The sequence below is a fragment of the Mastomys coucha genome, unplaced genomic scaffold (assembly GCF_008632895.1).
Source record: "Mastomys coucha isolate ucsf_1 unplaced genomic scaffold, UCSF_Mcou_1 pScaffold9, whole genome shotgun sequence".
NCBI lineage: Eukaryota > Metazoa > Chordata > Mammalia > Rodentia > Muridae > Mastomys > Mastomys coucha.
Genome location: NW_022196915.1, coordinates 14,522,609 through 14,549,894, shown reverse-complemented (window position 1 = coordinate 14,549,894; position 27,286 = coordinate 14,522,609). Strand labels below are relative to the sequence as shown.

The 27,286-nt window shown below is 38.2% G+C and overlaps 1 protein-coding gene across 19 annotated transcripts in view; it reads right to left on the bottom strand.

The window, feature by feature from the left end:
- The window catches only part of Erc2 (ELKS/RAB6-interacting/CAST family member 2), an 865,869-nt gene that overhangs the window by 411,842 nt on the left and 426,741 nt on the right, over positions 1–27,286 (bottom strand). For 5 of the 19 annotated variants that reach the window (XR_004116280.1, XR_004116279.1, XM_031362063.1 and 2 more), the window contains exons 11-16: positions 25,488–25,628; positions 22,561–22,701; positions 18,287–18,322; positions 8,967–8,996; positions 7,875–8,068; positions 1,694–1,705 (exon numbers count right to left, since the gene is read on the bottom strand). Coding sequence is in view for 13 of the 19 variants with exons in the window: in XM_031362063.1 (XP_031217923.1) it covers positions 1,694–1,705; positions 7,875–8,068; positions 8,967–8,996; positions 18,287–18,322; positions 22,561–22,701; positions 25,488–25,628 (554 nt within the window). In the remaining 6 variants the exon portion in view is untranslated. The remainder of the gene's footprint in view (positions 1–1,693; positions 1,706–7,874; positions 8,069–8,966; positions 8,997–18,286; positions 18,323–22,560; positions 22,702–25,487; positions 25,629–27,286) is intronic. The other 14 variants (XR_004116281.1, XM_031362065.1, XM_031362067.1 and 11 more) reach the window with 4 other exon arrangements.

The window sequence follows — 27,286 nt, the reverse complement described above, 5'->3', positions numbered from 1 at the left end:
TACATTCCATCATAGTTACTGTTACAGAAGAGGGAAAAACTGAAGGCCCAGGCAAGGGGTCTGAGGCATAAGAGCAAAGGGAGCCCTTGTCACAAAGGTTTTAACATCTAAAAGTGCAGGTCAAGGGTAGCCAATGGCAGGGGGGTCGGGGAAAGGCAGGGCAAAAAGCTGAAAGCTTCATTGAATGAGTGAATCCAAACTCTGGAATATGGGTTTGGATGCCAAGTGGCTAAGCCTTCTGCCCACATCCCATTGTGAAATTTGTAGTTCTGCAAATAGGTATAGTGGCCTGGCCCACTGCATTAGATCTTTGTTGAGTGTACTGTTGTAGTCTGTGCTATGAACACTGATGAGACCTCTGAAGTGAAGCTTTTAAGAGTAGATTTTCCTGCAGTCACATGATGTTCAAGAAGTTTCTGAGGCATTCATTGTTTGATACCTTTGAACCACTGAGACTACTCAGGTCCTGGGAGTCATGGAGACACAGAGCTAGGAGCTGGTGGTGAGACAAAGCTGGTATGTAAGGAGGAGGCTTCAGTATGAAATTATTTGCTGTTGGTGTAAAGGCACTGCCCTGGTGGCTTAGGGGACAGAACAGAATAGAGAGTGGAGAGCCTCCAGGAAGAAGAAAATTCAATAAAGCTTGTCTCTCAAAAGAACTATACAGACTTCAAACTGAAGGCTGGCCTTCTTATCCTTTTTTTATATTTTGAAGTCTATATAGCACCGAAACACACAATGAGTATCCTTTATTAAAATATTTGAATGACAAAGAAATTACTGTTAGATTAAATATTTCATTATGTTAAATTACCATATATTAGTAAAAGAAAAAAGATTCCTTAACTTAAAAAAGGAAAAAATTATTGACTTGGACCTCCAACCATAGAATTTAAAGCTAGAATAAAAATTTCAAACAAAATGTTCACTTTTCTTATTAATCTATCGTGCATAGTCAATCATGAATCCATGTTTCTACATCCTTCGCTCTGGTTGATTAACGTATAATGTCCAGCTAGTAAAAAGGAAACTAACAACTCAAAACTGAAACAATGACAGAAAGTTACGTGTATGTGTGTATGCACTGTATGTGTGTGCACTATATGTTGTATGCACTGTATGTGTGTGTACATTTTATGTGTATGTGCATTGTATGCATGTATACACTGTATTTGTGTATGCACTGTATGTGTATGTGCTATATGTGCATGTGCATTATATGTTCATGTGCATTGTATGTGCATGTGGTGCACTATATGTTCATGTGCACTGTATGTGCATATGCACTATATGTATGTGCACTGTATATGTGTGTGTGCACTGTGTGTGTATATGCACTGTGTGTCTGTGTGTGTACTAACATACCAATCATTTTCAAAAGTGACTTTAAGGAAGCCTTATAAGTCTTTCAAAGCACATTTTGAATTTGAATTTGAAGTTCAAAACACAATTGACTTATTACTTAAACAAAAAGACCAAATGCTTTGATTTGTGAGGTCACCTGTCTCAGGGAGGAGCTCTTGCCCCTTAAGCTGCACTTAGCATCCTGCATTGTGTTTTTCCTCTGCTCCACACAGTGTCATCATACAGTCTCTTTTGGGGAAGTAACACAGTGAATTCTCTTACTAAACAAATGCAAGCAGTAAGGTGAGCTCAGGAGGGAGACAGGGAGAGGAAAACGGAGAGTACTGACCTGAGAGTCAAGCTGATTGGAGCAAGGGTGAGAGCAGCGGTTTGGAGACAAGCAGAAAGGAAGGGGTAGCAGAAGAGAACAAAAGGAGGGAGAGCCATTAGTTTTAAACATCCAGCCAATAGGTGGTACATTAGCCAAATGAAGGATAAGAAAGCAACTTTTATCTGATAAACACCCTGAAACCCTGGGCACACATCTTAAGCTGTTCCGTTAAAGATCATGCGCAAGAAACCCGTATCTGCTCGCAGACACATAACTGCACAGGCCCTGGTGGGAACCAGAGAACTGTTTCTGCCTCAGTACAGTGACCACATTTGAATTTTTTAAAGGAACATTGACAGAGGAAGTTCCTACCTACTTGTGTGCACAGTATTTTGTTCTTATCATTTGATAAAACAAAACGGAAATCACTAAGGCCAAGCAATATGATGTCTTTGAATCTTTTATTTGAATAAGTGGGTTGGGTGGTTACATCCTAAGAGATGTTTTTCCTTCATTCTTAAAAACAGAGGAACTTAGCAATTTGGATTCTGGCTCAAAGATTCACAGTTAATGCTTATAGGGCACTGCACATAGCATCGAGCAAATGCCCTTTGAGGAAGGCTGATGGTGAGGTACTGCTTGCCCGTTAGCCTCTCTACAAGGGCAACTTCTGACGCAGACAGCAGTTCCTTTCCACTGAGAAAAACAAGGTTCTGACCTTTGCCACTGAGAATACCCATGTGTTTGTAAACTTATTTGCATAAGAACTTCCAACCAGGCAAAACAGTAGTCTGTAATAGGAAGGTAAGCTCAGCGGGGGGGGGGGGGGGGGGGGAGTTCTGATTATGTTCTAAACTATGAAGAGAACATGGAGTAGATGCTCATTTTTGTTAACCTGTAAAATACCCTTCCCAAAGGTGAAGTTGATACACAAAACATCTGTCTAACCATCTGCTCATTTCATGTTGTAATGTAGTTTTAAGAGTGTTGCATAAATGGACAAACAAATCCTTACGATAAAGTCTAACCTAGAACAGTTCAAATGGAAATGATACTGACGACAATGATAAAAATCAAAGAGAAATTTTTAAAGTGCTCACATGGTGCACTTCGTAGTCTAGGTCGGGTGTCTCTCTATCATAAACATACCACTGATCCAAGTCAGATCATGGCCATCATGGTGACTGTGGCAACACAGCTTGGCAGCTCTTTCTAATCCTTCTGGTTCACACTGAATTAAGCTGAGGAACTTGGCCCTTGATAGAAAATGCTGAGCTAGAACAGCTAATATGTACTTCAGATGTAACTGCCTTCCCCAATGGGCCCTGGCTCTGCTGTCTTTCCATGGTGTCACTATGGTGTTTTAGTCCCTTATGACTTTATTTTAAAGAAATTTCTTGGGCTGGAGAGATGGCTCTGGTTTAAAGCACTGGCTGCTCTTCCAGAGGACATGAGTTCACTTCCTAGTACCTACCTGACAGTTCAAAACCATCAGTACTCTAATTCCAGGGTCTCTGACACCCTCTTCTGGTTTCTTCAGATACCAGGTGCACATGTGGTACATATACATACAAGCAGGCAAAACACCCATACACATAAAATAAGAATAAATAAATTCTCCAAGTAATTTTTAAAACATTTCTTCAAGTGTAGTAGTAGACAAAATTACTCAGAGGAAAGGAATATATATCAAAATAAGTAGAACTCATACCAGATCTCTCCCTTGTACTGTGAGACTTTTAGAATATATTATCACACTCTAGAAATAATAAGAAAGTTTAAGTTTGCATTTCAAAAAAGAGCCTGAAGGGCATCAAGGAAATTATGTCAGCATGTTATTGAGAAAATCAGAGAAGGAAATAAAAGTTTCTTTCTCGACATTAGATAAGGTTCTCTTGGGCACCAAAATCATTTTTCAATGTCCAAATAAATGTCTGATGGCATTAACCCTCAGTCCAGATAATTAGGCAGTTCCTTGTCTTCTGCTCTGATGTTATGTCTTATTGGGGGTGTCTCCAGGGTCCCCTCTTCTCCTCCACTGTCTAGAGGGATGGATATGGCTGAGGACTCAATTTGATCTCTGGATAAACATCAGGAAAAGCCCTTACAGATTTAAGATAATTGTGCTAATGGTCACCCAATTGACTCCTTCCCTTAGGTGAGACACAAGAAAGCCAGTAAGTAGCAGGAGGCCTTGCTTGAGAGGCCTGCTATTCTCTTTCCTTCTCTACGCACCACAGATTCTTTTGGAACTTAAATAAACCCTGGAAACTATGATGAGCGCCCACACAGTAGAGCTTTGTGCTTTGTTGCCTCCAAGGTTCAGTCAGCTGCTGAGTTGTGTAGCCTACATGACAGTTGACATCACAACAGAGCAAAGGAGGCAGCCTACTTCAGACTCATTCTCAGGTTTGCTTTAGGCCACTGTCCCTGTGACCAGCCCCTCCAGGGCAGCCTACGGTTGAGGCAAGAGCTTCCAGCTAGAACATCAGCATCCAGGACAAGAGTACCTCATGTGAGGTGCCCATCAAGTGAAGCATATACCATATATCTTAAAAAGCTGAGTCTCTAATGGCTGGCGAGAAACAGCATTCTTGTGACACTGAAGGAACAACTTCACTGGAAATGGCAGTTGTATGCTATGCAGAATATACTAATGGTGGAGAAACTCCTTTAAATGAGAAGATGAACAGAATAAGAAGACAAACTAGCCTCTCGGAGAGAAGCTGGCCCCTGCCAGGGTATCAGAGTCAGTTCTAACCTCAGACATTTTGTTGCATGTGACAGAAGTTCTGGAACATTTTAGAACATAAGCTGCTTCAAAAGGAAGGCTTTCGCTCTGGTAGGTCACGTTACACGCCAGAGACCACAAATTTATTTCAAGTTCAATATTTTGGTTTTCAAAATCACAAACTTAATTGCAAGTACTCTCTATGACTCCGAAATGGAGATACATGTCATAGTGCTAAGAAATCTTCAGTTCTCAACATTATGAGGTATGAATTTTGTAGTTTCAGCCAACAGAGATACTATCCCATGCAAAGAAGGCTGCCTGAAAAGTTGAAGAAGACCCTTTGGTGGGAATGAGTACACATGCAACCCAGCAGATAATGCTTCAGAAAGGGAGGCCAAGGCTGTGCCCTCTTTCCCAGGAGAGTTCTCCTCTGGAGCTCCGCCCCCACCTCCTTAGGGGCCTGGGCTGGGCTGGGACTCAGACATTTCCCAGACTGTGTTCTGCTGCTGGACCCAAGATGCAGGCAGGCAGAGACCTGGGACAGAGTCAGGCTCTAGCACATGTTTTATGAATTACAGTGCCTGGGAGGCATCAGCTTTAAGGAGAGGCAAATGCAGAGATAAAGAAAATGTGCAGAAAGTACATAAAGATAAATGCCTGTAAAATCACTGCTGCTTTAATGCTTTCCATATTGAAGAAATAAAACTGTGAATATTCTTGATGATTTAATGGCTACACAGCCCAGCTAAGACCTGTTTTTCCAACTAGATAATTAAGCCATTTATATGTAAATGTTTATAGTAGCCAATCCTGATTTTCAATTACAGTTCTCAGGAACTGCTTTAGTACAGAAAAAATGCCTTCTAAACATTCAGAGAATCACTTTCCCTCACAGAAACTAATAAGGAAGAGGCAGGGCTCTGGTGGCTTCAGGGCCTGCTAAGAGAAGACCCCCGGTCTCCCTGTATGACTTCAGTGCTTCGAGATGAGTTTGTCTACATGGCCCCTTGGTGGAAAATATTGTTCTCAGCAACTCCTAGGTTTGAATTCTAGTTTTGATTCTTCTGAGCTCTATAATCTTTAGGAAGTCACTAAATGTGTATAACTCATGCTTCCTCACATATTAAAAAAAAAAAAAAAAGAGGTCGGGGGCTTGCTAGTTTCTGTGGGTAAGATTAAGTCCAATGCAAGTCTCCAGGTCAAGTGCTCAATGTAGTATCTGGCACACAGTGATGATAAAATACACAGACTTTATTCTTATGATTATAATTGCTATTACTAATAATGATGGTGTTGCTGTCTATGACATCATCCACTGAAATAACTGCTTCTCAAAGAGGTAGACTAGAAGTTTACAGACCTGCAGTGCAGCTGCTCATTTCTGACCACAGGATAGTCATTGGGAATGAGTGAATGAATGAGCAAATGACCATGGAAGGTCATGCAACTTTCCAATGTCTAGTTTTGAAACAATAAAACAGATTCATAAGTTCTTTGTGATCCTACACTAGCATTTTCTTCCTCCTCCTCCTCCTCCTCCTCCTCCTCCTCCTTCTCCTCCTCCTCCTCTTCCTCCTCCTCCCCTTTCTCTTCCTCCTCCTCCCCTTCCTCTTCCTCCTCCTCCTCCTCCTCTTCCTCCTCCTCCTCCTCCTTTCCTCCTTCTCCTCCTCGTCCTCTTCTTCTTCTTCTTCTTCTTCTTCTTCTTCTTCTTCTTCTTCTTCTTCTTCTTCTTCTTCTTCATCATCATCATCTTCTTCCTCAGAAAAATTGGTCCTGAAATGAAACTCCAAAAAGGCCATATAGACTGCTATATCTAAACTTGACCATGGCCCTGGAATTTTAAGAACCAGCACACTGGTAGACCTTTCCCACAATTTAAAATTAAAAGCTCTTGAAGATTGTTTTTTTAAGTTTTATTATGCCTTACATTTTTCTTTTGCATATATGTATTTGTATGTATATAGGAAGAGGGATTCATGTGCCACAGCATGTGTCTGAAGGTCAGAGGGCAAGGCTCTCTGTTTTCACTATGTGGGTCCTAGAAATTCAACTCAGGCTTAGTGGCAGGCACCTTTACCTGTTGAGCCATCTTGCCAGCCTGCCCTTTAAGATTTGAATTTTCATAGTTACCTCAATAAAAAGGAAACTGCCTATGTGCTAAAAATAGTTACATTGAATCAAACTTAATCACAGTGTCAACAAAAAAGGCTACAGTTATTAAAATAACTATTCATAAATTTGGTGTTCAGATGATTAAATACAATATTGAAAACATCACTGAAATTTCACTGTGAATAATCTACCCATCCAATGCAGGCAGTTAATACTGAGGACTGGTTTGTTTTGGCATTCCATTCTTCATAAGGAGGTTAGTGTCCTACCTTATATGAAAACTGGGTAGATACAAAACAGAATACATTTTAATAGGTTGTTAGAGATTCAGCTTTAACAAGATTCATGGCCACAGTGCTGGCACATAGCTGATGCAAAATTGGAACCCAAGTCTTTCTTTAGCAAAAGCCCATTATCATTCTTTTAAGGCCACAGAGCACTGCTCTGCACATGTCTTCAAGTCCTTCAGAACCTCACAAGGGTCTCCATCCAAGCTGGCAAGCATTCACTGATTTATTCAAAATTGGTTGATCTCTTCCATATGGATTGAATCTAGAAAAACAAATTCCACCTTATTGCAGAACCAATGAGAAATACTCAGAGGTTCTATAAAGCTATGTAAGAGTGTTCAGAGAGTCCTTTCCTTACAGAAGGGTAGGAAAAAGCATTAGTAACTAACATCTTTATCCTGGCCATGCCACACGTTAATATGATACAGGTATAGTTTATTTTAAAATGTAAAGATACTAGAAATCTATTTTAGACTCATTCTCTTAGACTGAATTTGTGATCATGTAGACCCTACCCAACATATTTAACTACATTTATTTTCCAAGTAGTCTAAGATCCTCTTACAAGATAATTTTTTAAGGAAGAATTTGTTACAGTGTGCCAAAAGACATCCAAAAAGACATGAGCCTCCCTTTCTCTTATCTGAATGAAGAAATTCCAACTATATTTCTCCATATTCTCGGTTGCTTGTGACACACCAAAACCACAAATGTTTATCTTTAAAGGGAAGGAACTGAGGTTTCAGATAGTCAAAGCCCAAATTTTTGCATACTTTGCTGGTATAAGTATTGCATCTGAGACACCCCTCAAGGAAATCAGGCTCTGTTTTCCTAGGCACTGAAACAGCTCTTAGTTCTGCAGAAGGTAAACCATGCCTCTGTAGTATTCCACAGAAAGATACCATCATCCCTTGCCTGGAAGGCTACAATTCTCGCATATTAACTTTCTTCTAATTTGTTAAAGGAGTGTGTGTTGGTGGGTATTTCAAACGTGCCCTAAGTCATTGCACACCAAGCCATCAGCATTTGCTCACCTTGGACAACTCTTAGGGTGCGAACTCACCTCTCCAGTTCTGCGATCTTCTTGTCTTTGTCATTTTTCTCGTTCTCCACCTCCTTGAGGATCTCCAGCAACCTGTCCACTTCTGCTTGAGCCTTGCCACACTCGTCGCGGTAATAAGACGCTTCCTTGTCGAGCTGTTTCAGTCGGTCTGCAAACTCGGGGTTCATCCTGGAGTCATCTTCAATATTATGTGCCTTCAACATTACATTTTTAAAGAACTTAGTTAAGACAATGGTTCAGAACAAGAGACAGTGTAGTCACCAATGACCCAGAACGAAACTTTGGAGAGAGAATAACCAACAAGAGTTATGGGTATTCTGTCAGCAAGAAGGCAAACTGGGGTGAAAATCATATATTCCAGGTACCTTAAATAATGTGACTTTAAAGTACATGCTAGTGTCCCATGGGGGGGGTTCTTCTGCTACTGATATTCTTTTATGCTAAGTTTTGCTACTTTTGACTTTTTCTTTCCACCAAAATGTAGGGGATAGATGAAAGAAGGACCAGTGTCTTAGTTCTTGTTCATTCAGTAAGAAGGATAGAGACTGTTCAATTCCCCACAAGGCAATTTCCATCAAATACTTCCATTTCTGACTCAGAGAATGAATGGGACAGGAGTAAATTGTTTTCCAAGGCCTGGAAAGGGTGTATGTAGGGCCAGGAAGCCTTTAGAAGATGCACTGGTTGACCAAGTGCATCATCCTATTGAGAAATGCAACCGAAGTGTTTTGGAATGAAGACCTCTTGAATTTAGAAAGGGCTTTCTAACTAACAGTCATACCCATAAATTCTTATTTACTCGAATAGGTTTAACCTAAACAATGAGGAGATGAGCTAGGTCATGAATAAGCACACAGACAAGAATCTGCAAACACATGCATGGGTGGATAGCAGCTGTATACACCAGAACAGACATGGTCAACAACAAGCAACATCACTGTAGAATAATTTACAGCCAAAGTATTTGTGGTTTTGTGTGCATGGATAAGTTTGTGTGTGGTGGCATTAGAGTTTATTTTTTCCCCAAATAAACTTTTGGCTGAAATATTCCCAGATAGATGCAGGAACACCGCACTGCAATGTTTTGCCTACCCCTTGCTTCCCTTCATTCCTAATTGGCTTCTTCAAAGAGCAGGCAGGAAGAAAGCACGTGGTTTAATGATGGTGCACATTTAACATAGAAAGTTCAGAGAAGTCATACATGTATGGTTCTCCAAAAAATCCGTGTGTGAAGTAATAAAACATCAACAATCCATTAGACTTGAGTTTTTCTGCTTTCCCGCTTTGTGGAGCACATGTCCACTGTACTTTTATACATCTTTTTTCTTTAATTTAAGGGAAAAAACAAGGCAAGCAAGCTCTAGCTACTGTGGAGTTAAATGGATCATGCATGATTAGAGAAATTAATACTAATACTACTGTTAGAAGGTTGACAGTCTTTGCAATGATTTAGTAAAAAAAAATTCAAAAATTAGTATAAATAAAATAAATTTCTTACTCATGACAAAATCATTTTTAAATAATATTTTTGCATGTAACATATTATTTAAGCATGAGGATAAAGGGGACATAATTTTTCACATTCTTTAAATTTTTCTTAAGAAATAAATACAACTATGAAAAAGAACTTGGAAAAATCCATTGATCCAACATACTATTAAAAACTGGTTACTCTCTTTTACCAACAAATCTTAAAAGCATTTTATTTTTATTTAGTGTGCACTCTGGGCCTCTCTGTAACAGACTAGTGCATGTTTTCAGTATTTATAAAAATGAAAGTAATTATTATGCTTTTAGGAGTTTGTTCCTGCATTAGTCATATTTTATACAAGGTGATCAATATTTAAATAGCTAAGCTTCTACTTTGATAATTTAAAGCAGATAGTTTCATTTTAAAATGAACTAACTATATACTTCTATCTGGGATAAAAGTAAATTCAATACTTTTGTGAAAAAAACCATATTTTTGAATAGTTAAAATATATTTTATTTCTTTCTTTACATTGTTAAACTGACCATTATTCTATGACAACTTAAAAATAAATTTTTGGATCATTCTCAAACTCTCCAATAAATGCCATTAATATCTTAAAAAACAATGGACTAAGCAATGAGTAATTAAAAACAATCAAAACCCATCGAAACAAATAAACATATTTTAGAGTTAAAATTCCCTCCCCATCTCATATGTTTGTTACCGAAAGGTTAGGAGTTAAACATAATAGTCTATCTTGTTTTATTTTAAATTCTTTGGATTATTATTTAATGAGCAAATAAATGACTAATAAGCATGAGACATTAGTTTTAAATCTAAATTTGCTCTATGTCCCATGTCAAGAGGCAAATCAAAAGAATTTCTAGACAGTGAAAACATACAAAATGACAAACATCTGGAAGATAATGTTTATGATCTATTATGACTACCATTTTATAAGAATCCCAGACATGAGACTTGTGTACAGCTAGTTTAATAGGTTTGTTTAGTTTTCATCAACACACTCTTTAGAGAAGACTCTCGAAGAGGTTTAAGAAGAAAGGACTGGCTGTTCCTGGCAGGTATGCATGTGTAATCCTGATGATGATAATCCAAGGCCAGTCTTGAACAGAGGGCAAATTAGATAAGGCTATACTCTTTTTAGACCAATAAGTGAGTATGGATAAAGAATTCATGGAATGTATAGAGAAACAGAAATCTAAGAGGGAAAACGTCTGAATCTTGAAGGTACCACTGATGTCTTCTTGTAATGCTAAAGGTAGGTCATGCTATTAAAGCCCACTGGCAAGTTCATGGCTGACCTACGTCTGTTAGATAAACCCTGAACATGCTAATAATCCTTTCTTTTTAAATGACCACACATCTTCACGAAAATGATTAAAATCTCTCTTTAAGTGATTAAAATCTCTCGCTCGCTCACTCGCTCTCTCATTTGGTCTCTCTGTCTCTGTCTCTCTCTGTCTCCTCTGTCTCTGTCTGTCTCTGTTTGTCTCTGTCTCTCTGTCTCTGTCTGTCTCTGTCTTTGTCTGTCTCTGTCTCTCTCTCTCTGTCTCTCTCTGTCTCTCTCCGTCTCTCTCTTCAACATAGGACCTACTGATTTCAGGAAAAAATCATTTATGCCAGACTATTTCCAATCCTGAAGAAGAATTCTTAGAGGGGTTTTTTGATAGACATGAAAATAGCTGGCACTATTAAATGCTCATATCAATAGAAATCTTTAAGAAAGACTCTTATAAGGACATGAGGAAACTCTTGGATCATTTCTTAAGGTTCATGTAATGACCCTGACAGGACCTCATGGCTGGAAATATCTATGAGTCCCCTGTCCATTCTAAATACAAATTTAAAAGTCTGCATAAATTGCCTAGGAGTTATTAGAATTAAGTAGCTTGACTCAACATGAATTGCAACTGTTCCAAGGACCATTTTAGTCAGTAGAGAATCAGTGTGCTCTATTGAGACCCATAGCCATAGGAGGAAACTACGTTTATAGATCCAATGTTTCCATCAAAGTTCTAAGGCAGGAAGCACCTCTAAAACTGGGGAGATGGGCAGATTGTTGCTGTTCAAATTATGACAGAAGTTGCTTCATCTACACTAGCAGCCTCTGACCTGGATCTAAGCAGGTAAAAAATGCAGCCTAACATATCCCAGACAGTGCAGGCAAAACATAAAAGGACTCATGTTTCAATATATCACTACTTTAACATACTCCTACTGTGGCGTCATTCTTCTGTATTCAAGATTTAAGTGAAAATGAGCAGTAATTATTTTCTCTTAAGGACCTGATGGTTCAACAAAAACTTGTCTAACTGAGAACTAGACCCTCCCACCCCCTTCTTCTAAAGGATATCAACTTTGTTTCTACTTTAATTTTTCAGGAACCTAATTCTTGAAAGTACAAACTGGTACTTTTTTTTTCAAACTGGTAATTTTTTTTTCAGAATTTATTCATCATGAATATGGACAATAACGTTCCTTCAGATACTAAATATTTATTCTTTTGTTAACATAGATATTAAACTCTTAGGTCACTAAAGGAAAGTCTGAGTATCAAGTTCTGTCTCAAAATATTTCTTGAAATTCTTGGAGCTACTCACAAATGCACTGTAGAAAAGTAGAAAATCAGTAAAGAACATCAGTAATGTCAGTCTTACATGTAGGATCTGTAAGTTTGGGGATCTCTAAGACTATGTCTCTCATATTTCTAAATATACAGAAATTCCCCTGTACATGTTAATAAAAAACAAAGCTGGGCACCTCGTTGATGTGGTCCAGACTCAGCATTTTGATGTGAATTAACTTGGAAGGCCTGGATGAAGAGCAAGGGGAATCTGGTCACACCTGGGGATGGGCAGTACATTATGATACTTAGCAGTTATCCCAATGAAGTTAATAGAACTGCACCAGGAGCAAAGCAGGACTTCAGATACTGGATATATGTTAACCAAGGAAAGAGTGGTTAGCCCCAACATTGGGAACTAACAAGTATTGCAATCACCTATCTCAAGCTTACTTGTACTTAGACTTATAAAGGTTGAACATTGATCATTCTCACTGAGGTATTGGTCTATAGTTCCAGAGGTCTAAGAAAGAAAGCACTGACTTCAGTCCAGAATTCTGTTGTGACACAAGGCAGGGGACATTTACTTACTATATAACAGTCCCTTTGAAATGGGTCCTAACAATTTTTTAATAAAAAATTATTTCCCCCAAAACAAATGATTAGTTGTAACCTAAAGTACAAGCCAACTGATAGGTCATGAAGCTGTTGATGTTTCATCCGTGCTGCCTCTAGACTTCAGCAGTAATCTGCTAAACTTATGCACTGACAAAATATGGCTCTCAGTTACAGTACTTTGCTATCTGGCATCCATAGACAGTGTTTCGACATTCCTTTCATATCTTAATAACAGGATAGGGTGTAAACTATTTTAGACATTGACATAATTCTAAGTTATGAACAAAATAGACTCATTAAATTTTTGACTATAATTCTAGAACTACAACATATTATAAAACTTAAATTTTCTTTCAACTAAAAATGAGTAAATACCAGATATAATAATTGGCCCTATGTAATATATTTTGAATGTAATGATATATCTTGGAATCTTTGTTTCATCATTTTAAAAGAAATTATACTTTTTAAAATTCAAACTAACTAAATTCAGAACATTCATAATTTTAAACCTGCCAAAAATTTATTTTCATAGATAAAACAAATATGATACACATAAACATTAATATAAACAAATTCTCAAAATAAAAATCTATCTATTTAACACATTTTAAAATCCTTCATATAAAAATGTAGTTATTAATATAATTCCCCTGGAATTTCTGAAAATTAGCAACATTGATAACTAGAGATATTATTTAGACATTCCGAAATAAAACATGTAACTGTACATTATTATGTCCTGTAGTATATTACTTGAGTTCTTTTGACATTGAATGCCTATATCAATTGTTAGATACGTGTTTGTATACATGTATGTGTTTGCATGTACCATCTGTATCTCCTGAAGTAGATTTTAAGAAGTTATAAATAGTTGTAATTTTTTGTCTACATAATATCTTTAGTTCTCAATGTTGGTAATTTTCAGAAATTTTAGGGGAATTATCTTAATAATTACATTTTTATTTGAAGAGATTTAAAATGTGCTAAGTATATAGAATTTTACCTTTTGCAACAGGATCCTGGTTTAAGAATGAATCAAATAGTTTTCAGAAATAGACTTTTCTAAAAAAGAAAATTTCTAAGACTAAACAACAGTCATGAAGGCATTTATAATCAGCACATTATGTCCCTAGGAATGCATAGTCCTGAAATGACACATTAAACAGGGAAGTCTCCCTGAACACTAAGAAGATGGGTTTTTTTCCTCTGTGTAGAATAGAAAAATGCCTGAGATTTTATGTTTGTTTGTTTGTTTTGTTTTTTGTTTTGAAAACCCTTAAATTAAATGCAAATCCTGCACAAAGTATGTTTACAAGAGCCAGGATTTTAAATAGATAGTGACTGGCCAGGAGCCACTCACAGAAGCACATCAGAGGGGTTTCAAATGCACCCTTACTAGCAATGGGGTATTTTACAAAGCACTCAATTAATGTATCTGAAAAGCAAAATATTCTTTTAAAATATAGGAAAGACTTCTGGACACCATCTCTAAGCGTACTAGGGCTATAACCAAGACAGCATTTGAAAGCAATGATAAATGGTATTATTTGTCTAGAACTAAAAACTAAGGGAAAAAAAAACAGACTCAGTGCATGTTGATCTACATATATTTACCATGACAACACAAAACTCCTCCAGCATTGGAGGCTGGTAGTTAAGTGAAGATAAGTTATTGTTAGGAGAAATAATTAAGATTCAAAGGCAAAATTTTAAGTTCCTATGAAATGACATCAGTACGTTATTTAGCAGACTGGAGGGAGTATCTACAGCAAAAGAATCTAAAGTAAATGCTTTATTTGTACTCCAGAATGTATTTGCAGGAAGATGCCAAAGCCTGATCCTTATTTACTCTGAGTGTAGACACATGGGCATTATACTGACAGGAAAATGCTCTCATGCATTCAAAAACAACTATAGTAAATTCACCAGAAACATGAAGGTGGCCATATTCAAAATAAACACATAAGAGCAAAAACTTCCTGGGTACCAATAACTGGTTAGAAAATAACAGGTGGGGGTTAGAGAGATGGCTCAGTGGTTAAGAGCACTAACCACTCTTCAAGAGGACCCGAGTTCAATTCTCAGCACCCACACAGCAGCTTACAAATGTCTGCAACTCTAGTTCCAGGGGATCTGACACCCTCACATAGACATATATGCAGGCAGAAATACTAATGCACATGTAATTAAAATAAATAAATTATTAAAAATGAAAATAAAAGGAGAAATGTATCTGTCACTGTAACCATTTAAAAATTATGTATACATATACTTCACAATAACTTTAAAAGTAGATACCCACAAAATAAATACCCAAGCCCTATAATAGAAAAATGTCAAAACTTCACTGTAGAAAAAAAAAAACTTTACAAAGGTTGGAACGTGTTTATAGATGGTAAGAAATGATATTAAAAAATGTATCAATGACTCTTAAAATTATCATATAGAATGAACATAGAACTCAAATTAGATCACCAGGAACTGTGATTTTTAATCACAGAGCTGGTCATGTCGACAAAAGTGACTCCTAAATTCACCTGAAAGGTTAAATAATGAAAAGCTAAGAACTCCCAAACAAGATAGAAACAAAAGCAGAGGGAATCCAGCTAGAATGTGCCCCACTAGATATTTAAACATCACAAAGTCACAGAGCTAAGATTCTGACCTGACAGCAAGAGTCACACCAGGAACTGAGAACCTTCTTTCTATGAGAGCACAATACTCAAAACTGTGACATCAAGGTCAGGGAACATCTGACAAACAATGAAAATTAACTGATAATTTGCAAATATATATACTAGACCTCCCAATGTTAATCAAAATACAGATAAGAGTTGTATTAATATAAAAAAATGGCATCCAAAACTTTAATACATGTGAGCAAAATCAGAGAATGACTTCAAAGAATAGAGGAAATAAGAAAATTCCAAATAAAAGAAACAAAGAAATCTCACTGATCAAAATCCTCAAAGAATTCTCTGTATTAAAAATTAAATAAAACTGCCACAATATGAGAAAAAGATGTTTATAGAACAGAAGAAACTCAATGAGCAAACTAGTAAATGAAAGACAAGAGCTTACATATATTTTTAAATCTAAAACTCATTAGTAATTAAAGAGAAAAAGTCAGATGACCTAAGGATTTTTCAAAGTTATATAAAATGACAGTTCTCAGTGTAGGCCAGGGTGTGGTTAAAATGGTCACTTTTAATCAGTGCTGGCAGAAAGCTCTTGGTTAAAGTTCTCTGAGATACAACGTTGTAAGAACTATTGAGATAATCTTAAAAACCAGGATTGCTGGTCCAGAAAGTCATTCTATGAAGAAGGAAAAAGGTGGGGAGAAAGGAAGGTGGAGAAGGGTGGAGATGGAGGTGGGGGAGGAAAGGAGAAGACAGAAGACTGCGTGACTGGGGGGTTGTCACAGCTAAGCTTGTAACACAGACAAAAACGGGTACATGTGACCAAAATCTGTAATAAACAGATTAGATGGCATATCAGTTAAGAGTTACATGAGAAAATAATTACATGAGGAATGAAATCTAAATGTTTTATTCCAAAAAAATCAAAAATATAAAAATCTAACAAACTTTTTGGTACAACTTGGTGAAAAATAGAGAAGTATGTAAGAAAAGAAGTAAAGAAAAAGGAAGGAAAGAAGGAAGGAAGAGAGGGAGGGAGGAAGGGAGGGAGAGAGGGAGAAGGAAAGAGAGGGAGGGAGGGAAGAAGGAAGAGAGGGAAGAAGAGAGGGAGGATAGATGGACAGACAGGGAAACAGAGGAAAGAAAGGAGAGAAAGAAGAGTAGCACTTTATACTTAAGGGTGCCTGATGGAGCAGCTGGAGCCATGCACACTCCTCTTGGCTACATCTGAGGTAAGCTGGCCTCTTGTTCTTCTCTCTGCTATACCCTCCTTTACTTTTCTCAGAACCATGGCCATATATTACTTTTATAACTAAGAGAAACATGGTCATTTTAAAGACTTTTAAGGGTAGAAAACCCATCAAATTGCATCCCTATCAGAACACCCCCCCCCCCAAAAAAAAAAAACCTGGATCCTGAAAATATCTGCAGACGGGAGTTTAAACAAGGAGAGCTGGCAATATTCCCAGGATGCCAAACCATTTGGTTAGCTTAATTAACATGGGGGAAGAATGTCAGCCTAAGACCTTGAATTAGTCACTGAAAAGACTGCTTTTGACGTGCTGAGGCCAGGCCCTGTGTGGAAGAGAAAGGGAAAGTAGAAAATACCATGTCGCTAAGCCATTTCTTTGACCGGATCTATTCTGAGAAGGGCTGGTAGACTTCACCTACCCACCATCCTGAGGATTCTCTGCAGCCATAGAACACAGCCACCCCTCCATGTTTCATATGCACAAAGCACTACAGATTTAGATTCTCTTCCTGTCCCTAATTTGTAACTATGAAAAAAAATGTTATGCAATCTTGTTCTAGAAACATTCACCAAAAAAAAAAAAAAAAAAAAAAACCTATTTTTTAAAAAAATAATCAGGGTGGTTTTTCAAGCTTCAAATTATTCTGATTCATTATTATTATTGCTAATTATTATTTATCACTATTATTATTGTTATTTGTCTTTCCTAACATCTCCACTGTCTTGAGCCTGTCTATTACTACTTTCATTCCGATTGTTAGGGGAAAGAAAACTTGAGCAGTTTGTGTGTTTGGTTGTTTGGTTTTGGTTTTGGTACTCTGCTAAGATCATGTGGAGGACAGACACTCCAGCAAAGCATTAGGGGTTATGTTTGTAAATGTATTTGTGGGATAAAATGAAGGGTACAGACAGAATCCATTAAGTACATCAAGCATCTCCCACACCCGCCTGTACACAGGTGGAGGTTGACTTAAGACGTATCACTGTGTTGACTGAATTGCTTCCTCTATGCATTTCTTTTTTTTTTTTTCTGTGATGTGTTCTTATAACTAGAAGACAATTAGAGAACACGATACATTACCGTTGACCAGTGACACATTCTAACCACCTTCACTTACTATACCTCCCAGTAAGCCAGTCTGTTGACAAAACAAAAATATTTCTTTTTTTTTTTTTTAAAAACTAAACAAACAAAAAGTATTTAAAAGGAATGCACACATCATTAGGATAAAGAGCGCGTGGGGACATCTAAGCTATTTTATTCATTTTTGAACTAGTTACCTGCTTTTCAGACTTCATTAAACTAAAGTCAGAATTGCTATGTTCTGTTGTCCATAGACTATGTTGTGATCTGCCCTCTGGCCTGTGAGATATTTTGAACTTTTACAAACCCTACATTGTGGTTAGGTGTGTATCAGTCTCCAAGAGCACAGCTCAGATATTAAAGCGAAGCCCAGCTTAACATGGAGTTCATACATGCATGAGCTGCTGGCTGTTCTACAAATGCCATCGCTGTGACATTGAAGGATCTCACCAGCAATACCGCAAGCCTAGATCTTCAGGCTGCATGGCTTTGTTTTGTTCTGTTTTGTTTTGTTTTTAGCCTGAGAGTTGACACTGGGACAAAGGTAATGTCAGAGCTGGTCATATTTCTTTGGCCTCTCAATTATTGAATTTTGAAAGAAACGGCATTGGCTTTGTACAGATCATTCCTTTTGACAGAGTGGACATGGGAAGAGACTGGCATTTTGGAAACGTCCCCAGTGTGGCACACTGCAACATGGGCTCAGGGGATCCTCATGCTTTGATATGTTACAGCGGGAACTTTCAGAAATGACTTACTGGATTGTACATCTGATTGAACAACTGCTCAGCTTGCTACATTGCAAAGGTGGGGAGGCATTGCCGCACAGACAGGGAAAGAGGGAAAGATGCAGAAAAACAGCATTAGCTCAGCAAATCCAGTGCATTCGCACAGACGAGCTGCTCTTCCAAAGTAAAAAATAAAAAAGAAAGGAGAAGAAGAAGAAGAAATTTCAGTTTTTAAACATTCCACAGGGAAAGTGAAAGGCTCAGGGGAAACACAAATGTTGACTTTGGCTCCTAAAAAAGAATATCTGGAATAAGAAATTTAAGGTTTGTGTTACTTTGCCTTTCTCAAGTTAAATAGCCCATGACATAAAGAAAACTGTCCACTTTTGATGATACATGAAGTGCTGGCCTCCAGCAATGAATCAGGAGAAGGACTTTTGGCCAAGCCCACAATTTATTACCTGAACTTCAAAGTTGGAAATAATAAAAGATTAATTAAATCTTATCATTGAATTTATAGCTCTTCTTAGGTAGTAACATAAGACTAAATGTTCTACTTGGTGTCTAACTTCAATGATACCAGGAAGCAGCAGGCTAGGAAACATGAAGAGTCAGTCAGCAGGGCAATGCCATGCTGATTCACATGGGATTTACATGTCTGCACAAGGACTAAAGGAGCACAGTGTGGTCTGTTAGCAGGTTCCACTGTGTCAATCTAGAAAAAGGAATTTCCAAAGGTGTCCTGTTATGTTCTAAGTGCTTTAGTACCTATAATGGGTGCCTGTCATTTTTGTACACAGTTATATGTGTTAAACGTTACTTGTAAATAATGTTCCCAAGTTATATTTATTAACTGTTGACACATTCATTTGAGGCTCAAGTTTAAGGTATGGTACATAAAATACTGCAGTAATTATTATTTGGCATTAGGCTGAGATAGGACATCTGTTTCTTCAACTGGAGTGTAGCAAATAATGATTTTTAAACATGCTTTTTAAAAATCTCCTAAAGCATGCTATCGACTGGAAAGCTAAGAGGAGGAGAAGTCATGGCTCTTTGGACTCTGTGGCTTCTCAGCTATTTCCTAAAGATACAAGTCCATGAACCTTTACAGCTTGGGCCTTTACATATCATTCAGCAGATGGTGTGGCCCACACAGCAACAAGCAGACCTCTTCAATCCCCGGATCACTCACATTAGTGAGTAGACAAGTATTACACACACTTACAGTTAGCAGTTATGCCTTACCTGGTTAGGATTGCTTAATTACCTCACTAAAATCAGCAGAGTTTCCTCACACATGAATATTTTACAGCCATTTCTAAGAGTTTAGGATAGAATACACAGAGTCCCTTTTCTGTGCATTTTTATCACAAAATATTTGAAGATTTTATAAGCCTATACCAAAAGGTATTTAAAATGGCTACGTATCCAAACTTCTGCACAAGTCTTTGTGTAAAAAAGAAAATTTAGCTTACTTTAGTCAGGCATTGTTAATAGGATAGCAAGTTAAAATCTCCATTGTCACTGGCACACAAAGTCTGGTCAACTAAATGCTATTAATTTATACTCTCATGTGGATTTCAGAGGGGGAAAAAAACTACCTAGACCATCACAAATCTTGAGTAAGATACCACTGGGAAAACTCATAGGGTATTTACTATATGAAATGATTATATTTTCAGCTTTTATCTAGTACGTCTATTTTATTCACACATCACAGCTCATTCCATTTAAGGGAGGCAAAGGTACCCATCTAAGCTTTCAGTGTTGCCTATTTGTTTTCTCCATGGTGTGTTTAAATGTACACTCATAGGCTGTTGCCTTGTGCTTTGAAATATCCAGTGAAGGTCTCATTTCTTTCTAAGTTAAGGTTTTAATGGAAGTAGAGCAGAAATTAGAGACTACTGGAAAAAAAAAAAAACAACTCTTTCATACCTAAATTCAGTCAATACTAGAGAGCCAGATGTAACAACACAGCATCTGCAAGCTAGGCATAAAATTATCTAAATTATCATTACCTTTTTAGGCTCACTGCACTATGTGCTTAGGAGAAGGCATAAGTAAAGACTGTGTAAATACTTAGGAATTAGTTACCTTTTCATGAATTAAATAATTCCCTCACAGCAAAGCAACTATCTGGTGACATTGTAGAATACTAAAATGCCACTAAGTACCATGCTAAAATGCTGTAGGACTAAATGATGCTGACTAGGAGCGTAGGAAAAGGCATGCTGCAAGCGAGCAAACCAAGCGGGACTGACGCAGCCTAGCCTGAACCAAGGATGTGGATTCAATAAACCAAGTGAACCATAAACATGGAGACTAGAGCGTCCACTTGTGAACCTCTTCCATTTGTCACTAGGGGGTTTCAAAGGCCAACACTGAGTTATACTGACAAGGGGCTTATGTTTGCCGCATTTATGTAGAAAGCCTACATGTAGAGCTTTGATCTCCATGACGTGGAGGGTGTTTTTCAGGCGTAGATATGTTTGAGGTTCTCCTACCCCTACTACAAGTGAGATAAGATCATGCAAAGGCCATTTCCGTTTGCTATAGTGTTACATTTGATCATGTTTCACTATCACTAAGCTATTATATTAAGTAAAGGCTAGTAGTATATTATAGAGCACAATGTAAATGCTAAGAAAATATTTCATGTCCCGAATGCTAAAATGGCCAACTCAATCTCCATCTAAATAGCCTCTAATGGGCAATTTAAACTCTTTTACTTACTACTCCATATTTCTGCCTCACTAAATAGTATTACTTAAAGTAAGGGAGATGTTGGGACAACCCTGAAACTAAACTTTTTTTTTCAAATTTTCTTGCCAGGTTGCTAAAAGAGATTTACTAGGCACAGTTCACTTTATTTTCCCATGTTCCTCTGTGTGTGTGTGTGTGTGTGTGTGTGTGTGTGTGTGTGTGTATGTGTGTGTGTGTGTGTGTGTATGGTATACGCCTGTGTGCATGACTATGTGAGCCCCTGTACAGACATGAAGCAGCCAGAGGTAAACATGCAAGTGTATTCTTTGGTTGCTTCTCTACCTTATGTTCTTATACTTTGACATACTGTCTCTTTATTATCCTGGAGCTCACCAATTAAGTAAACTGAGAAATCCAGTGATTTACTCATCTCTACTTCCCAGGAATAGCATTACAGGAATATGCCATACTGCCTGAGATTTCTTTCCATAGGTCTCCTGAGGATAGGAGCTAAGTATTTTACCCAGAAGCCACCTTCACAGCCATTCCTTCTGAGTTTTAGTGAGTAGACTTTCTTAATGTAAAATATCTCACAGTGTTTTCCTAAAATCCCTATGTGGTGAAACAGTTACATTTCAATGTGTATTGCATAAGTTCATAGAAAATAGAATATTTAAATGTTAAACATTCAGAATAATTCTTGTATAGATGTATGTACTGCTCATATCTTTGGCCATGCGTGCTATCCACTTTCATAACTATGGTTGATAAATCCTCATCCTAGTGTGCTTTGGGTCACAGTCTAATCTTGTTGTATGCTTTATTTGAGTGCTAAGATTCTTATCTCTTCTGATTAAGTTTATACGTTGTCAAGAGGAACAAAAGACTTAAATTAATAGCATTATGAGTTTTATATGAACAATGAGTGCAGACAAACCAAACAACGTAGAGAAAGAGGTGAAGGGACAAGGCATGACTCGGGATGCACTCTACAACAGTGTGCAGGTTGGTGAGAACAGCTAAGGCCACACGCAAAGAGCCTACTTTCTTTTCCAAAGACATCTGACTGTAACGAGCTTCTTCAGACAGTAGACCATTATTAAGTCACTAGAAATCATTCTATAGAAGCCACTAGAGACATGGCTACTTCAGTAAACATCTAGAAACCAAGTGTCACCAGGAACATTTTTGCCAAGTTGTATTACAAAAATTGACCTACTTCTGATAGTTGCAAAAAATTGTATAAGGAGACCTCTGGATTCTCTTCTCTGTTGGAAACATTCTCATTCACCCTTTTCAGTTTAGATTTTTCCCAGAGAATAGTGGCTAGTTGTTATTCTTTTCAGTTCTGCTACTACTTTACCGTTTTCAAGTTTTCTTTCGACAGGAAACTTCAGATTTTTTTTCAGATATACAGAGAAAGACTTGATGCAGACTCCTCAGAAATCAACTTGAGTGTTTAACTAAAATCCTTTTATTAGCAGACAGTAAATGATATGGAGTTTGTTTATTTTGAAAAAAAGAAAAAAATGCTGGTTCTTTCACCGTGTTATAAATTCATTCTAAGCTCAGCACATTTCCTCTTAGAGTTTACTTACCTTTTTTAACTGGGCCTCCAGTTTGTTACACTCCTCCTTCTTTTGTTCAATGGCTATTTCTAGAGACTTCAGTTTGGAGTCCCTCTTCAGTCCTGCGGAAGCTAACGAAGATGCATGTTCTTTGAGGTCGATTAAACTAGACTGAAAGAAGAAGAATGCTAGTAAGCAAAAACATCATGATTTCTCCCGGCAAGGTCATCAGCATACATCCACGGATTCTATACAATACAACCAAGTATGCATGAAGCAGAACTGGTATATCTTACTAAGGGAGGAATAATGGGCTCTAACCTGGAAACTAACATTGGCTGGCTGGCAGAACAGAGCGGGATCTCACTGCAGTAGAATCAAATGGGACTAAATGGAGCAGTTGGTACATGCAGTTCTCACATCTTAAAGCCATGCTAACGATAAACGTCCTGAGTGACCTTTCAGTATCACCTCTCCAAACAGACACCTAAGCTCTCCACTTGTATTTATTGTAACTGTGCAGACTCTGAGCCAGGTCAGAAGCACACTGCTGACTCTGGCACTTCTTTCCAAGGATAAATCAAATATAAAGGAAACAGCCTATTAAACTCTACCAAATCCCCTTTCTTTTAACAGAAACACAATGATTAAATTTTTCAAATATCTCTTACTAAATCAAAGATAAAGTTCTAAACCTTAGTAGTCCAGATTCAATAAATATGATTAATCTCCCCCTCAGATACGGGGCCGCCTATATTGCTGAGTTATCAACCATGTCCAGAATTCTAAGCTTCCCTAGATAGCTTGAATTTTAAAATCCAAAGAAATAAATACTTGAAGACGTATCTCTGAACACAGTTTTCACAATCTATTAGGGCAATGTTCATCACCCAATATGAAATGGCTAAGAATCCATTCCCTGAGCACTGGATGGCCTTAATGACGGAGGCCATCATTGCCCAGCAGAAAGCTTCTATACATGTGAATCATTTTTTCAAGACAGCAAGCTGAAGTTCATATTCACTGTTTGTCTTGTCCAAGGTCACCTAGCCATTAAAGGCAGGTCCAAGTCTCAAACTAAAGTCTACAACTCTACTTTCACTTCTACAGGGCTTGGGGGAGGAGCTGTGAAGGACCTTCTAATACAGCCATTTGTCACACTGAAGGCATTGTATCACCCAAGCGAAAACCCAAGTTCCCTAAGAACTGCAGTTCTATGCTGTTCTTTTTTTAAATAGTGAATTGCCAGCTGTGATGGCCAGCTTTATCTTGGTTACTCTGTAGCTCCTAGTTATTAATCTAGGTGTTGTGATGAGATTTTTCAGACATGACTAACATCTATAATTAGTTGATTTTAAGTTTTAAGATTATCCTCTGTCCTCTGGGTGAGCCTGGTCCTACCCTTTGGGGGGGGGAAAAAGGCTTTAGGAGCAAAACTCATCCTTTCCCCTGTGGATTATAGCAGCAGCCTGAGTTTTCTATCTGTCCTTCCTGGTATTCCCATTGCAGCTGCTGGGCTTGTCCAACCTCCCTTAGAGTATAAACCATGTCCCTTTAGGGAGTCCCTTAATTTAGTTAAATTTATTAATCTGAGTCTGTTTCTCTGTTTGAATCCCAAATGTCAATGCCAAGTGAATTTGACTGGTCCTAGCAATATTTCCAGAGCTGCCCATGTGATGCTCACTTGAGGCTAGCATTGCTTACGGAACTGTCTCTGTCTGAAGCTTCTGCTTTGCCACCTTACCGGGGTCTTTTTTCTTTTTAACTAGGAGTGAGGTTTAAGGTGCAATCCCTCAAATGACACTTCCAAATCCAAATAGTAAAGAATCTTATCAATGAGGGTAAAGTTAGTATGCTTCTGTAGCCAGCAAATGCCAGATCCCTCTGGTCACATTTTGCAGTGCAAAATGTGTTGAAAAGAAAAATTACATTCCTTATCACCATGACCAAGAAATGAGCTCCTCTCTAAAAATCTAGTCAGCATCAATTTTAGGGATAAGAAACTGTCCTCTGGATCCCTCAGAACTCCTCTTGTATCAAAGCTACAAGTCCCTATTTAGAAAAAAGTGTAGTAATCTGTGTAGAGTTACCAACATACAAAGAATGGGTCACCATGGAGAGCTGAGAGTAGTAGCCATGGCTTAGAAAGATCGAGCATGACAAAGAAGCTTGAGCCATCCACAGAGGCTGGACATTTCTGGGAGACAGAAGTCACTGTGAAAGGGACAGCTGAAAATAATGATCCTAGGTAAAATAAGGAAGACAGCTGCTTCACCCGTATCTCCACCAAAGTATACTCACGAATACTGACATGCTTGACATGCATCCTCTGGAACATGGAGACTGCAGCCCCAAACAACTGCTCCAGAACTCCCAAGCAGAGTTCCTTAAAATATACTGTCTTACTGTAAAAACACAGGGGACACTTATACTATGTATTCATCTTTGCTATAGTGTGAAATGGTGGGATGGCTTTAAATAATTTACTGTAAAATAAAAAAAGGCTAGAATGTTGTGTGCAATGTCATGTGTTTTTTACCTGGGCAATATGAGTCATCCATTTGAGAATTGTCAGTAAACACGGAATACGGCTCAAAGCACTAGTAAGTAAAGTGGAGTTATTATTGCTGTTGGTGTTACGTTAACTGATGTTCAAGCAAAAGATAATAGGACCTAAAAAATTCTCTAAGCCATACGAATGTAGTTAGTAAGGTAAAACTTAAGAAAGAAAAGTTTCTAGGGACCACATTGCAGTCAGCTGAATGGTAACGATGCCCAAAGGTATCAGTGATGAAGGGAGATGCTGGAACTGTTTTCCTTGGAATTCATTCAGGCAGCCTTGCTCCCCAAGTCTTAACACTAAAGTATGTGTTCCCTAAGACCATCAGGGAAATAAATGTCAACAAAAACAGGGTTTTAAGGACTGCGGTATGACATGTTTGTTTTTCCAGACTCACCTCTTTCTCTGTCAGCTCAGCCTGTAAAGCATTGACCTTCTCCTTGAGGTCTTTGTTCTCCTTTCGAAAGGATTCTATCTCTTCTAGTCGTTCCCGATCATCTCTCTCCCTCTGCTCTTTCAAGCGCTCTATTATTCTCTCCTGCAAGGCAGAAAGAACACAAAGGTTGGTAACTCATCAGTGTGTATCCCTAAGCCCTTTGCAAAAGAAAATCAGGGACAATTCAATTAAAAATTTCTCTGTGGTGACCAACATGGAAACCTCAACATTGTATTTATGAAGAAACGTATGTGTATATGTTTGCACCTGCATTTGTAAAAATGCAATCAATACCTTTTGACTTGTTAATACAATTAAGAGTCACAGAGTAACAGTTTCGTGTGTGTATATGTATATTTATGTATGTATATATGTATGCGCGTGCATGTATGTGTGTACATGTGCATATATGTGTGTATATGTGTATGTATTTATGTATGTATATATGCATGTGTGAATGTGTAATGTGTATGTGTGTATGTGTGTGTGTGTGTATGTGTTTGTGGATAGAAATATGTACAGGCTAGTGCAGGTGCAGAGAGATCCTGATATCTCTTATGTTCTTCAATCTCTCTCTACCTTATTTTTTTGTGATGGTTTCTCATTGATCCTGAAACTCACTGACTTGGCTAGTCTGCTTCCTAGGTGAGCTACATTGATCCTCCTATTTCTGTCTCCAAAGTGCTAGGATTACAGGTACAAGCCCACATGCCCATTTTTTTTTTTTAAATGAAGGCACTGGGTATTGAAGTCAATTTTGTGCCATTTTGTAGGAAGCACTTTGTAGAGGTACTTCTACTCCTGGAAAGAAATAACATTGTTGTTTTTAAATTATCATCCTTATTGTTATTATTAAAAACTGTTATTGAAGCTTACCCTGTGGTAAAATATATTTCAGCTGACTGAAAAATAAAACCAGCCAAGAGAGAAATCGTGGTCCCCAAAGTTTCCCTTCTCTAATCACAGCAGGATGGACCACTGATGTTCAGACTGTGAGCTGTACTTCCTTCATGGTTCCTGCACAATGCCTACAGCAGGTCTAGAGGCAGGAGTGACAGTCAGAAGCTCTTCAGTGTGGAATCCCTGCCCAGTGCCGGGAAGAAGCAGGGCACATCTTTGGTCTTCAAACCTTTGGTCTTTGGCTTCTTCACTTGATGTCCAAGGACTTCCTGGAGACTCTTCTCAGATTACAAAGAGGACTACTGGGTGGTGAGGAGCTGGATCTACTGCCCCGCCCAAGGCTTGAGACTGAGCTAAGGACGAGAATATGAGGCAAAGAGAAGCCTGTCAAGAATGGTAGTTGTTTCATTTTATTTTTGGTGGGTCTTGAGATGTATTCCTTTCAGCGGCTCTTCACATCTGCTGGGGACTCTACAACTCAGGTCCAGTTTAATTGAAACACAGGCATCTCTTGTACTGAGAACTCACTCTGTGCCAGGGGCAGTCACGTGTCTTCTTATCAGTCATGGTCACAAGTTCAAGGGCACAACTGTGACTGGTAACAGAGCAGAGGTAAGGTCTCTGAGAGTGCCAAGAAGCTATGGACTCATCCAAGGTGACCTCGATGATTGTTGATGCAGACTGAACTAAGGAGGAGAATGTGAGACAAGGACAGATCTGTCTCAAATGTGGCTTTTCCAGTGTGTCTGGAGACAGTTTGTTGCTGCTGCTGCTGCTGCTGCTGCTGCTGCTGCTGGTGCTGCTGCTGCTGCTGGTGCTGGTGGTAGTGGTGGTGGTGGTGGTAGTGGTGGTGGTGGTGG